Source organism: Physella acuta, unplaced genomic scaffold (genome assembly GCF_028476545.2).
Source record: "Physella acuta isolate Inbredline_101_S28 unplaced genomic scaffold, ASM2847654v3 ptg001831l, whole genome shotgun sequence".
NCBI lineage: Eukaryota > Metazoa > Mollusca > Gastropoda > Physidae > Physella > Physella acuta.
Window position 1 is genome coordinate 54,557 of NW_026733340.1, and position 15,215 is coordinate 69,771.

The 15,215-nt window shown below is 32.8% G+C and overlaps 1 protein-coding gene across 1 annotated transcript; it reads right to left on the reverse strand.

Annotated features, from left to right (window-relative positions):
- Positions 1–311: 311 nt before the first annotated feature.
- Positions 312–12,496, reverse strand: LOC131930730 (leucine-zipper-like transcriptional regulator 1). The gene is made up of 20 exons (XM_059287323.1): positions 12,326–12,496; positions 12,011–12,073; positions 11,639–11,775; positions 10,986–11,094; positions 10,138–10,339; positions 9,560–9,699; positions 8,890–9,036; positions 8,477–8,531; positions 8,097–8,207; positions 7,800–7,901; positions 6,806–6,892; positions 6,323–6,440; positions 5,864–5,928; positions 5,201–5,317; positions 4,158–4,317; positions 3,596–3,771; positions 2,945–3,094; positions 2,527–2,580; positions 2,117–2,197; positions 312–1,515 (listed from the first exon to the last, which is right to left on the reverse strand). The coding sequence occupies exons 1-20, from the start codon at positions 12,466–12,468 to the stop codon at positions 1,372–1,374; spliced, it is 2,361 nt and encodes a 786-aa protein (XP_059143306.1). The 5' UTR covers positions 12,469–12,496; the 3' UTR covers positions 312–1,371.
- Positions 12,497–15,215: the final 2,719 nt, after the last annotated feature.

Genomic DNA, 15,215 nt, shown 5'->3' on the forward strand with positions numbered 1-15,215 from the left:
TGACTCAAGAGTTATCTTGACACAATACACTGAAAAGAATGCACCTTTTTGAAACTTTTTTCTTATCACACACTATTATATAACATAATCTTTTAAAAATAAAAAGACTGAAGACATAATGAGATTCAAAATAACTTTATTTGTACATATTTGGCATGATACATGAACACGTTAACAATTTAAAAGATAGTTATTTAAATTAAATATTGAATATATTTTATTTACAGAATTAAAATACTATTAATACTATTAAAATTGCAACTTTTGATTTAAAAATGTTTTTTTTAAAGTTACATTGCTTTTTTTTTTAAATTTAAAAACAAGATGTTGACTCGAATTAAATAAAATAACTAAACAGATTATTATTATGAAAGAACTACAACCTTTATAAAAATATTAGACTGATCTCTGTGAAATGAACTGCTAGTTATTTAAAAAGTAGGCTGATCACTAAGAAAAATAAAACCTCTTCAATTATATATAAATTACAATGATTTTTTGTGACAGCTATGATGAAACAATAATAAAATGGATGCAACATATATTATATTCTAGTCAGTATTGGCAGTTATAACAATTTTTAACAAAATTATGTATAGAGGGTCAACATTCTTCACATTTTTATTATTATCAATTATGTTTTTCTAAAAAAAACAATGAGTATACATAGTTGATATAATACTGTACAACATACAAAACTTAGACAAAAATGTCTGTGTGATCACAAAAAAATGGCATACAATTTTAAAATGTAACTTTCCAACAGACAGTTTTGAAAAACAAACATCACCACTGGGCTGAAATATTGCTGGAGGGGGAAACAAACACCTCATATTGAAGGCAGATTCAATGTTAAACAAGTTTGGTTTTGTACAGAAAGTGTTGTGTACCAAAATAAAGTCAAGAAAATCCATCAAATTACCAAGTGGAAATCTTCGTTGAAATCAGTATCCAAGGAAAGACCAGGAGTGTAAAAAAAATCTTTAGGATTCTTATCTTTAAAAAAAATGACAACAAAACCCAGATATTCAGTGTCATATATATATATATATATATATATATATATATATATATACATATAAAATAAAAGAATAACAATCTTTTAATTGTATGTCTAGTACTGATGTCAAACCTAAACATTTCCATGATGGAAATCTGTAACGTCGTTACTAAATAAAATATTTTAATAAATAACTTTCATTATTTGTAACGGCTCAGCATTTTTATTTTCTTCTCAATTTATGTTTATTAAAATCTAATTTAGTATTAATTTAGCAAGGGATGGTAGTGTATATAATAAATACAAAAACTAAAAAAAAAACGTCACAGAAAAATCATCAACTTGCCAAAAATTATAAATCCTTTAATATATCACAAAGACATGTTCGAATCAGTCAAACTAACTCCCGATAAATCCTGACACACGCGGGAGTCACTCATTTCATCGGCCAGCGCATCAAGGACGTCCAGAAGCAACTCGCGGCTCAGTCTTCGCAGTGATGGTAGCCTTGCAGCCTGTAGGCATAAAACATTACATTATTTTATTCTGAGTTTGAAAATTTAAATACTTCAAACTTAAAAACCGTTATTTTATACTGGGTTTAAAATTTTAAATGCTTTAAACTTTAGAATCATTATCATTTTATTCTGACTTTGGAATTTTTAATTCTTCAAACTTTAAAACATTTTGATTCAAATAATACAGCACTGTTGCCTCTTAAACAAAAAAAAATTTTGCAAAACTTATTTTTTTTTAAATTATGGGAGTATGTATTTAGAAATAAAATATTTTTGATACAAAATTGTGAAGCAACATATAGATGGATGAGAAAAAATAATTTAAAAAAACAACCTAAAAACTAACATTTTTCAAGGAATGCATTATCAAGAATTTCATGGGAGAAATAATATATTTATTAAAATTTAAAAAATATTAATGATGATTATCACAATTAGTTACCTGCAGTTAATGTTAATAGCTTAAAGTAATTTAACATGAAATGGAAGTGTAGTGACAAGACAAGTTAATTTACCAGAGGTGAAACATCAAATAGCTTTAAAGAAAATAGAAACATATTCCTGGAAAATTAACTGAAACAAAATCTGAACATCTCACCTTGGTAAAGTGATGGACAATAATACTCAGGGCATGTTTCTTCATGTCTGTTGCTTGGATTTTGTCTGCTGCTTCCAAGATCTGAAAAAAAACAATAAAGAAAATGATAAACTTTTAAAGTTACAGCTTTTAATAACTTTTTGTGATTGTTTCATTTTATTTTACTTTTGTCTGTATTTTAAGCAACTGTGTTAAAGCATTTTATATCTTGATTTTTGAAGAAATAATAATAATAATAATAAATTTTAAATAGTTGAGTATTTGGTTAGTTTGGAGAGTAGGGTCAATGCTAGACCAATAAAAACAGAATAATAAAAATACTATCATTGTTTCCTATTAAATAAAAGTAGTCTAATAGAAATGGGTAACTAGTCATATTAAACAGATAATAACAAACAGATAAAACTAACCTGGATGACATTTTGGTAGGATACATTCATCTCTAGATTATGTTTGCAGAAAGCCTACAACAAAACAAAAAAAAATCATTATTTTGTCTTTCTAAAATTTAAATGAAAATAATTTCTAAAGTAAATGTATATAAAAAAAGTAAAGTGAAGTTCCCTTTATGAACCTGATGGCCCATGCTGAAATAAAAGTAGACTTTATCTGTATCTGTGACCTCAACATATAAAGGGATAGTGTGGTCAGCACAATGCCTTTACTTTCTTAGTGTGTTAGGGACCCATCAGAGCTGGGTGGACTCAGGGAAGCTCTACCGACTTGAGCCTAAATTCGAACTCTAGACTTTCCGGTTGGCAGTCTAGCACTCTACCACTAGACCACGTTGTCCCATATATAAGTATATAGTATAGACAAAGAGTTGACCTGTAGCCTGTTGTTTGTGAATCCATAAAAATACGGAGCAGCAAAGAGATAGAGGGAGTCCTCTGGGGGCATGACCACATCTCCATGGTAGATGTATCTCAGCAGACTGTCAAATGCTTGGCGGGATGGTATCATTTCTCCTATTGCAATCTGCAGGAGAAAAAAAAACATTTAATAGTACCGTACATTTCTTAAATTCTAAAAATTATTTAGTTTTATAATAAAATAAGGTATGATACTCTAATAGTAGGGACAAGGTGGTCGAATGGTAGAGTGTGCAACTGCTAACCAGAAAGCCTCTCATTCGCATCAAAGATGTCTCTGAATCAACCCAGCTCTAATGGGTACCCGACTCATATAAAGGCGGCTGGGCTTACAGCTGACCACACTATATCCCTTCATGTGCCAAACTCTACTTCACCTGCCCCATAAGGTTCGAAGATGTTTTTTTTTCACACCATTAGTGAAATTTTTTTTGAAAATTTAATTACAATTTGATTTATTTTAATTTTAAAAAATTAAAATACAGTTATATCAGTAAAACTTTGTACGAATAGCCATGGGTTTGTTCAAAGTATCAATATAGTGTTGAGTTAATTTGAAAAAAAAAAAAACCTTAAGTCTTACATTAGCCATAAACAGATGACTTACATTTACTAAATTATCCTGTGGAGTAAAAGATCGGAACATAGCCTCAAAGTAGCTGCTACGAGCCCCGAGAATGGCCTTGTGGGACGGAATATGGATTCCATCTAAAACCAGAGTGATGTCACAAAACTCTTGGCCACCAACTCTGAACTGGGCCAAGTCTTGTTCCAATGAGTTGCCTGCATGAAAGTAAAAAATTTTTTTTGTAGAAACCACAAAATAATTTAGGAGTAGATACATTATTAATTTTATTAATTTCTATAGGTCATTTAAAATAGTTATAGCATCATAAAGCTTCCTGGAATAAAAAAAAATAATTAAGATTTTGTTATAAGAAAAACTATACTTAAAAAAAAAACTACAAGAAATAGTATTGTTAATATTTGCTTTCAAGCAGGTTTTAAATTTAAATAATCAGACTTGAATACCAACTTCCATTTTAAGATTTAACGATTAAATGCTTCTCGAGCAGATGCAAATAATATCAACCACTTAACTAAATCTACAACTACTATGTATGACATAGAATTTTAGAATGAAAAAAAACAACAAATGTAGGTTTTACTTGCTAATGGCTCAGGCTGTGGGTCAAGGAGACGAACTGGTGGTTCTAATTTTCTCCTAATTATCTCCACAATCAGAGGCTTGTCCAGGGTTTCAAATTCTTTGCTCATCACTATCTGGTTGTAGTTGGCCTCTTTCACAATGAACCTCAGACAAAATCCCTGCAGTGATAATGTTACATTGTATCAGAGCCAATACATGGTGTGATTATTCATTCCGACATGCATAAAAATAATAAAATGCATTTTTTTCACTAAAAACTATAATCTGGATTAAACAACTGTATTCTACATCAGTAGATAATTTGTTTCCTAGAAGCTATTTTGTATCACTGAACTGCAAGCATTCACAAGATGTATGCATAACCAAGCTTTTAAATATTAAAAATGACATATGTAAATACAGATTAGTGGAATATTATAGCATACCGATAATCTGCAATTACAACTAAATAAGCAACCTGTTATTGTTGATAAATTGACTATCATTTATGATGTATGAGATTTCAATGTGCTGCATATAAATCATAATAGAAAATAAGAAACTTGATTTTCATGAAATATTAGGCAGCAATTGATCTCTAGCTTAATGCATCCTTAAATAAACCCCGGCCACTAACCTCCTCACCATAGCCCTACTATATCTAAGCCTGTATTCAGCGTAGTGTAACTGGTAATACCAGCAAGCATTGATTAAGTTTGACTGTGGCTACAAATACCAACCAATGAGGTCTAACACTTTAGAACAGACAGAAAACTTGAATGCTATATTGAAGTATGTAAGGACGGTGTATTGAATGGAAGATCTTACAACTGTTAACCAGGAATTCTCGAGTTCGGATCCCGGGCTTGAGATTGTAGGACATCCCCAAGTCCACCTAACTCTGATGGGTACCTGACTCACATTAGGGGAACAAAGTCGGCTGGGCATAGTGCTGACTACGCTATCCACACTACTGAAGCATGAGACTCTTGTGATTATGATACTGTGTTGATTATTCCATTGTAACACATCATGCACCCACAGCTGAGGACAACAAAATACCTTTAAGAAGTCAAGCTGTAGTCTGGCAGCATTTTGCAGGGCAAATAGAACACTTTTGATACCTATACTTGCTTCCAGAAACTGGACACACAGATGTTGCAAACGACCCATTTGTAACTGTAAGGAAACAAACATTTCTTTAGAATATAATACATTCAAATTAAGAATTATAGTTAGTAAAGACCCAATCATCATCATCACATTTTCCCATTTGTGCCCAAGACACATGGGGCAGATGAAGTAGAGGTTCATCTGTTTCAATGATTTCGGCATATGAAAGGATAGTGTGGTCAACACTATGCCCAGCTGCCTTTGTTTCCTTAACACGAGCTGGGTGGAATCACTGAAATCCTACAGATGTGAACCAGGGATCTTAACTCAAGACTTAAGTGTAAGCAGCTGTAAGTTCTAAAAGACCCAATCACATTCACAAAATGTTGGGATTTGGTGGCAAAGTTTAGCTGTCCAATCTCCCCCATGTGAGGCCTGAGTGCCTAGGGTTTTTGCTGACCTGAATTCAAACACAGAGCATTCATGTGACTAGTGATTGGTACATAGCTTGACCACAGTGGATGATACATCATTAAAAAGTAACAAACATCTATTCATATAAAAATGTAAAAAAATGTGAAGAATATAAATAAACAAGCTGTTAACTGTTACCTGTAGAGATAGTCTATAAACTTCCATCATCGCAAGTATCACATCATTATTGTTGCTGTCTTGTCCTATAGAAAAATAAACAAGTATTAGTGACTATAACAGCTAAGGATTGGACAAAGTGGAAGATATTGGTTGAGTGCCTAAACTCCACACAGAGTCTAGCAAGTCAACAATAATGTTATTCAATACTTGCTTCAGCAGGCTTCATGTTACAACAAGATATTAATATTTAACATATGTAATTACAAACTAAATACTTAAGAGAAGAATATATCCTGCATTGAACCAAAGTTAAGACAATAAAAGATACATTAGAACTAACATAATAAATGACATTATTAATATCAGGTTAAATAATAAAAATAAATTTGTCACATTGAGGTTTTAATATTGCTTTGATGTGGAACTACATATGAATGAATCAACACCATTTCTACCAACAGTAGCCAGGGTACTTGCCTTTTTTGCCAGGTTGGATTTTATCAGTGTAAATGTAGGAGAGAATCATTTCAAATGCACCTGGGTCCTTGTCTGGCAGCAGAACTTCAAGCCTGCTTGTGTCCCCTTTGATTGATTGCTGGGAACAGAAGAAGTCACAGCTAATAAACTAAACAAATGTTTGATTGTATTTTCAAGGAGTTGTGTCCCCTGTGACTATTTGCTAGGAACAAAAATAAAGCACCGATCTTTACCTCAACAAATTTATGTAAATGTTAAGATTTGAAAAAAAAAAACAACCTCTAACTATTAGTAAGGATATAATAAAATGGACTGACAATGTCAAAAACAAACTCAATGAGATGATTTGATGCTGTCAACACATGTCATTAGACAACTGCTTAGCTGGCATAATACACCTAGAGCACTCACATTCACAAATGTGTAAAAAAAAATCCAATCTGCAAATACATCTTTACACTAAGACATGTATTCTTTACCCACCTGTGTTTTTGATTGTCTTATCTTGTCTCGTAACCATGGAGACCTAGCAGCAACTAAAGCTATATGAGCAGAAATTTTTCTTTGGTCCTAGACAAAATGGGGAAAAACAATACATTTATATACAATATTTGTTTTGAATAATTTGCTATTTATATATGTACGAGCCGACACGCAACGTATCATATGCCGCTATTTAGTTGTTTTATTTTCTACTTTTCAGTAATTCACAATTTGTGAATTCGACAGTACCAATGCTGCCACTGAATATATTTGCTTTAAAACACTAAAACCCTCATTTCCCCCAACCCCTTCCCCCCACCCTTGTGAAAGCAGCCTCCCCTTAGTTACCTCCCCTAAGTTTAAAATTGTTTCAAACTAAATTAACTGCCCCTAATAGCCCTCACTAAACCCGGCTCTATGATTGTAAACATTTGGCGTGAACCACAGCTCACCAGACCATGTAGGGGTGGGGGTGGTAGGGGGCGGGCTTACAGTTTGGTGTTTTCTATGGTCTCCAAGAAGAGAATTATATATATATATATATATATATATATATATATATATATATATATATATATATTGTTTTATAGTCTATGATCCTCCCCTGATTATTTGCCTTTTGTGAGAATGTATTATTATATACAGCAAAAAAAAATTTAAACCATGAATAAAAAGTAAACAATATACAACTTTGTAAAATACTAATTTTTAAAAATTGTTTTTTTTATTCACAAAAATATTAACTGATTTCTTTGTCTAAAATTACAAAAATATTTAAGTAGAAGAATTATTTCTTTCTTTACAAATAATTTAATTACATTATTAACATGATATTACATATAACTTTTTTTTAAAAAGATTTATTCGCCAAAGAAAGCTAAGATAATATATATACTCCTATATTTTTCATGTATGGTTTTTTAGCAAAAAAATAAATAAATTAAAAACAAAGAACTGAAGGGAGCTAACCCACAAAAACATATATTCGACTCACCAGGCCCACTTCTCCAACCAAAAAATCAACATCACAAAATTGCTTGCTCTCCAGGAGTCTGCCATAGTCATCATGCAAAGTGCATTTTGGATAGCTAGAAAACTGTAGAGTTAAAAAAGCACTTGAATTTTAGCCAGAAACTTTGGGATTGAGAAAAATTTAAAACTTGGAAAAAGGCAGAGCAATAAACAAAACAAACATTTAAAAAAAAACAAAGAAATCTAGTATTAACAAGTGAAAAAAAAAGGACTTTTACAAATTTGATTTGACGACAAAAATTAAATATTGCTGAAGTACCTGAAACCTGTATATTTCTCCACTTCTGACGTTGTTGTCAATGGTCCCCCCAAAAATGTACATGGCATCCCCCACAACACCTGCTGCATGGAACAGCCTACCTGCTGGTATCTGGAGGTTAAAAGGTCACAACTTAATTGTCTGAAGGTTAAAAGGTCACAACTTTATTGAAGGTTTTTGCAAGGGTTACATATCCCTCAGCCATAATGATATAGAATAATGTAATGTAAGAATAATTTATCCATCTCAGGATTTAACAGTTGAGCGCTAAAAATGTCTTACATCAATTTGATGATGCTGAATTAAAATATAAAATAATGTAATGTAAGAATAATTTATCCATCTCAGGATTTAACAGTTGAGTGCTAAAAATGTCTTACATCACTTTGATGAGCTGGCTCTGTGATAGACCAGGTTTGTGAGTCCAAGTCAAAGCTGGGGGAACAGAACCAAAATTATTTGATGATAGCAGGTGTGACATTAAAAAATAGGAATCAGTGTGTTTGTACATCTTTAAAACATGAATGATGAATAGCAATAAAATATAAAGAAAACATCAATAAGCAAACAGTATGTTAGTTTCTTCTTTGTATATAGTTCCATGTGGTCATTTTATGACATAGTTCCATGTAGTTAATTAAATAGACAACATAGAGTTAACTAATGCTAAGTTGTTACATATAGTTTCATGTAGCTGTTCTATCAAATAGAGTTCAGTTTAGTTAATTAGCTACACAATAAAAAATCCAATGAACAAACAACACAATCAAAAGTGGAATAATAAAAAAATTACCAGTGTAATTCGTTAGGCAAGGTTTGACCTGTCGCCCCTCCAAAGACATAGAGATGCCTGTCAAATGAAACCATGGTGTGACCGTATCTTTTTTCTGGTGGGGGAGGTGTGTCTCGCAGGACAAGTTCTGTAGAGATTCTAGTCCACCTATGTTGGACAAATCAGGTGTTAAACATTCAATTTTTCTCATTAAATTGTGTATAAATTCTAAAATTAGTTCTGTAGAGATTCTAGTCCACCTGTGTTGGACAAATCAGGTGTTAAACATTTAATTTTTCTCATTAAATTGTGCATACAATCTAAAATTAGTTCTGTAGAGATTCTAGTCCACCTGTGTTGGACAAATCAGGTATTAAACATACAATTTTTTAATTTTTGTGATTAAATTGTGTATAAATTCTAAAATTAGTTTTCAAAAAGACTAAGTTTTACGGTTTTGTCAATGTTTGTCAATATATTTGCATAATTTTTAAATGACGGATTTATGCTTAAATGCCAGTAAATTAGGCTGATACCCCTGTACCCATCCAGCTATGATTATATGGTTTAGTCAGAGAAAGAGACTTCAAATGACTACTGTACAGACTAATTCAAACAACTGTCTCTTGGGAAAACGTAAATTATCTTACTTATTCACTTAAAAGGTTAACATAATATTGCATTGACTTACTGTTTATCATCAAAACGAAACTGGAACAAGTTATTTGTAATCTTGGCGCCACTTTGTCCTGAGAACACATACATGCAGTCCCTAGCCACAGCCAGAGCAAAGTTGCAGCAGGTAGGGGGGATGTCACCACTCTGATGGACCTAATCAATAGACACAAAGTTAAGACACAAAAAAACCCCCCAATTACTATATTTAACAAGACTTACTACCCTTAAATACTAATTTGGTTTTTTAAAAAACATTTTTACAAATTTATTTTCAGATGCTTGTAGTAGTCGAATGGTAGAGCATACAAATGAGTCTCGAGATCAAATCAGGGTTCAAGTCAGTAGAACGTCCCTGAGTCAACCCAGCTTTGATGGGTACCTAACTCCTGTTAGGGAAAGTAAGGCGGCTGGTCACAGTGCTAACACACTATTCCTTCATATGCCGAGGTCATAGAAACAGGTGAACTCTACTTCGCTTGAAGAATGGACCGTAATCTTTTAGACTTTAAGGTAATTTAAGCAGGTACTTTGATACACCCTAAATTTGGACATCGCTATTGATTACACCAAAAAACAACAACAACAAGCTACCTCTTCCCAGCCCTTCATATCACCAAGCAAGGAGATTGTCCACATGTCATTGAGCCTGGCATTGCCATCATAGCCTGCAAATATCCAAAGCTTCCCATCATACACTGCTGCACCATGTGCTGCCCTGGCAACAGGAAGACGCTGGGTCCTGGCCACTGTGCGACTGTTGACCTTATTGGGTACAGGACCTTGAAGATCATCTCTACAAAGAACAAAGCATAAACTCAATTGTATTATAAATAACGAAGATAATGACTAGATTTGTATTAATTTATAACACAGAAAAAAAAATATCTGTAAGCTAACAAATATAAAAACACTAAAGACATCTATTACTTTTAACAAAGTAACTTCCCGAATTAATAGACCTAGCGCAAAAAGTAGAATGCATCCAGCAGATAGACAATAGTAAAACAACAAAAACACAATTTTAAATATTTATCAATTGATTAGGAAAATGGTTACAATTTTGAAAAAAAAAAGGGAATAAAGGGTGTCAACACACTATCTCCAACAATATTGTATTTTTTATTTGAAGCCACTCAACTCACACTACTATTCTATTATTTTACTCGATAAAACATTTAGACATTGTTTTTTTCAAACGGTGTCACCAGGAGTGAAACCCTCCTTTTGATGCTGAGGATTATTATTAAGGAAACAAAAAAATAAAATATCTTCAAACAAGTAAAATCCTATTTCATTGACTATCAACAAAACTCATCTATTGTAAAAGTAAATGGCTGTTCAAGGTTTGTACAATCAGTGTAAGAGTGAGCCAATCAGTTTTCTATACAAGAATGATAAAAAAAAAAGGTCGGCAGCACTAAAAAAAGAGAATTCCTTACCTAGAGTCAAACTTCCACTCCAGCCATTGGCCAGTGTTAAATTTGTACTCAAACAGGTCATTCTTATTGGTCAGGTTACAGTTGGAATGGATGTCCCCTGTGTAGCCACCTGTCAACAAAACATACAAGTTAGTTATACAACTTCTACAAGTTGCAGTTGGAATGAATGTCCCCTGTGTGGAATGGATGTCCCCTGTGTAGCCACCTGTCAATAAAACATACAACAAGGTATACAACTCGTACAAGTTGCAGTTGGAATGAATGTCCCCTGTGTGGAATGGATGTCCCCTGTGTAGCCACCTGTCAACAAAACATACAACAAGTTTTACAACTTCTACAAGTTGCAGGTGGAATGGATATCCCTTGTCAACAAAACATACAACAAGTTAAATAACCATTTTTACTTTCCCTAATGTAAGACAGGTACCCATCTGATTTGGGACGTGCTATGACTCTAAACAGGGATTTAAACTTGAGACTTTCGTGTTAGTAGACAAAAACCTTTCCATTCTACCATGCCAGCAGAATGTTAGAAGAAAAATGTGCACTTGTACAGGTGTTAAGAACTTTCTGTCGACTCCAGCCAACCATTATCGACACCGCCTAGCAGTTTGGTAAACAAAACGCAAAGAAAAACAATTCCAACAACTCACCAAAAACAAACATGCTACTCTCATGAACAACAGCGGAATGGTGATAGCGTGGAGCTGGAGGCTTCCCGGTGGTGAAGGCGCGCCCCCAAGACTTGTCCTTCACATCAAACCTCAGCAGGTCATTCAACATGTTTTTCCTAGGATTGTGTTCAACAAATTATTGTTATCAGAAATATAATTCAAATCTAATAATTTTTTATTTAAACTGTATATATAGGTAATGCAGAGGAACTCTTTTATGAATTAAAATCTTGTTATATTTAGTACCACAAAAAATGTTTTCAACTAAAAATATAGCAAAATTTTATACAATTTATTAAACTCAGGATGTGATGTCAGTAGCATAAAATAAGTGATAAAAAAGTGAGGTACCCGTTATCCCCTCCAAATACATAGAGCGCCTCCTTGTAAGCAACAACTGTATGTTTACTTCGCCTGAAATTTGAAAAAGGCATATGTGTTTTTTAAATTTATTTGGACCCATATGAAAATAAATATAAATTAAACAAAATACTAGGATAAAAAAAAATATGAAAAGAAAGTTGTATAAAGACAGTAAAAATATAATAATTGACTAATTTGATACACACCTAACGGCTACTAATTAGCAACAGTAAAGTGAATCAAATGAAAAATGTCTTTATCGTTTACTTTAAGGAATAAAATAAAAAAATTATATCAGCTAACCTGGCGCCAACAAATTCATCACATTCAGGCATTGGTTTCCACATATGAACTGTCTCAAAGGGACCAAAATCTAACGTCAAACATTCTGTACTCTCTGGCCAGTTGTGGTCAAAGTCCATACCAGGTGGGCGAGCGATAGCCATGGCTAGAACTTCTGGTTTAGTATTTATTGGAACTTATTACACCAACTGAATAGAGGATTAATTGATTAATATAAAACAATGGATTGATAATGGCTTGAAAATTTTTTTTTTTACACATTTGACAAGTAAACAATCAAATACAAAAACATATCTTAGAAAATATACATAGGTAAATATTTAAACACAACACAAGCTGTTAGTGATATAAAAAATTCTAGCCTATATATTAACACCAATCAGAGTAATGATCCTTGAGTTTAAATCCAGCCTCAAAACTGTTAATCCACACAGCCTTACAATCTATGAATGACTTCTGCATCTAGAGCTAGCAATTAACTAGACCCAACAATAGCTTGTTGTACTTATGCTTACACAAGAAAATTATCACATTTTTAAAAATAAGCTGAAATACAAGAATAAACATCCGGAAATTAATGTAATTCAGAAGTGTATGATAAAAGTTAATTAACAAAAAATGCATAGGGCCTAAAGAAAGTTTTTAGAAAGTATTTTTATATAAAATTTATCCTAGGTTTTATGACTACCATCCCCCAACAAAATAGATAAAATATATAATTTTGGTTAGGCCTAGATTAATTATTAGTGTTTGCCCCCCTACACCCCCTCCTCCCTTTGAGAAAACTGTCTGAAAGAAATACTGGATGAAGCAAATAGGAGCAATACTTTGAAAATTTCACTCAGGAAAGCAACACTAACACTTTAACTTATCTTCAAACAGTCAAGCAGTTTCTGTCAGGGTATCTTACTTATAAGCTTAGTATTTTACTATAGCCTAATTATTTAAATGTGTTAGTCTTAGTAACTCTTAAATCTTAGTAATACAGTTAGACTCTCTACACATGACTTTGCAATTACTAGATTTAGAATATTAGATCTAATCTAAATATATTTTTTTCTATAGTCTAAACCTAGTGTGTATGTTGGCTAGTTCTTGGCTCAAATCTCATTACTACATTACGATTATTTTGAAATTTCCTTATCTTTTTCAGGCACTAATCACTCAACTGAAACTCACCGCTCATTAGATCAAGAATCTACACTTAGTATTTTACTATTGTATAGAGTATAGTCTATAGCCTAAATTATTTACATGCATTCACATTACTATAGGCCTACTATTATACTACTATACTATAGGCCTATACTATATATTATAGATTCTATACCATATAGACGTCTAGGCCTACTATTATATACTATATAGTAGTATATAGTAATACTAAATGTTAGGCCTACTAAATAAATAGTAATAAAACTAAAAGTCTTAATGACTACAACCCATTCAAAATTGCAGTTGAACTTTTCTTAATATACAATATTTTTCCGAAACCTTGTCTGAACTCTGTCAAGATAGAGTATTTTAATCAACGAGCTGACCCGTGACATAGTATACGCCACCATCTAGTTGTTTAATTTTCTGCTTATCAGCAATTCATAATTTTTTAATTCAAAGAAAAAAATCAATCAGAAATTGTTACCCCCCCTTCGTTTCAAATCGTTTAATACTAAATTATCTGCCCCTAATAGCCGTCACTAACCCGGCTCTAGGATTGTAAACATTCGGGGTGAACCTGACCGGTGGGGATGAGGGTGGTGGCTAAGCTGCGTGGTGTTTTCTATGGTCTTCATGAAGAGAATTATATATAGGCCCTACCTATCACAATTTATTTAGTTTTCAAAAACGCGAAATAACTGCTAATATTCATTTTCTAACATTGCTTTAGGCTGTGGCTATTCGTACTTTACTACAAATAGCCCTATGAAGGCTATTTGTACTCTGACCAATCAGCGTGAGGCATTTTTTCAGTGATTCTTGAATTCCCTTTTTCATGCTGTATAGACCTAGAGCTAATTATTTTTTTAGATGTAATCTTATCACTCACCTTAACCCTATGCCTAACCCTAACCTTAACCCTTATCCTTAAGTAAAATTAAAAAAAAAAAAAGCAAAAATGAAAAAAAAAATCTCTGAGCCAAAGGGAATAGAACCCACGCCTCAAAAACAATCTAGCCAATGCACAACCACTTCGACCACCGGAGCAGGTACATCAACATTCAAAATTGGCATGTCATACACCAATGAATTTAAAAATAAATTTGATTGGTCGGCTAAAAATAGCGAAGTACGAATAGCCTTCTGAGGGCTATTTGTAGTAAAGTACCAATAGACACTCCCGGTACTCTCTTGCTTTTTTAATAATGCAAGTGTGACGTCACACCAAATTACGGACCCCCCTCCCCCTACAAGTGTGATGTCATTTATGCAAGACCCCTAACTTAAATCCTTAGTTGATTAAATTACTAGATTTAGAATACTATAGGCTCGCGAGCCGCATGCGGCTCTTTTGATATCAAGATGCGGCTCTCCAGCTCCTTGAACAAATACTAATAATCTTAATAAAAAAAAAATATTTGAAATAAAAAAAATGTTAGTGGCTCTTTAAAACCAGGGAAATTTGGAAAATTGTAACTTTTGGCTCTTCCGCTTCAAAAGGTTGCCGACCCCTGCTATAGGCCCCTATTTAATATTTAGGCGTATAGATTAATAATATAGTATATAGATAGACGCTAGAATACTCTAGATCTAGATTCTAATCTAGATCTATCGCTAGTGGTCTAGCTAAATCTAAAATAATCTAAATTAAAATAATTCAGTTTTTCCCTTTTTCTTTTTCAAGCACTGGCAGCACTGATCACTCAACAACACAACTGAAACTCACGGTTCA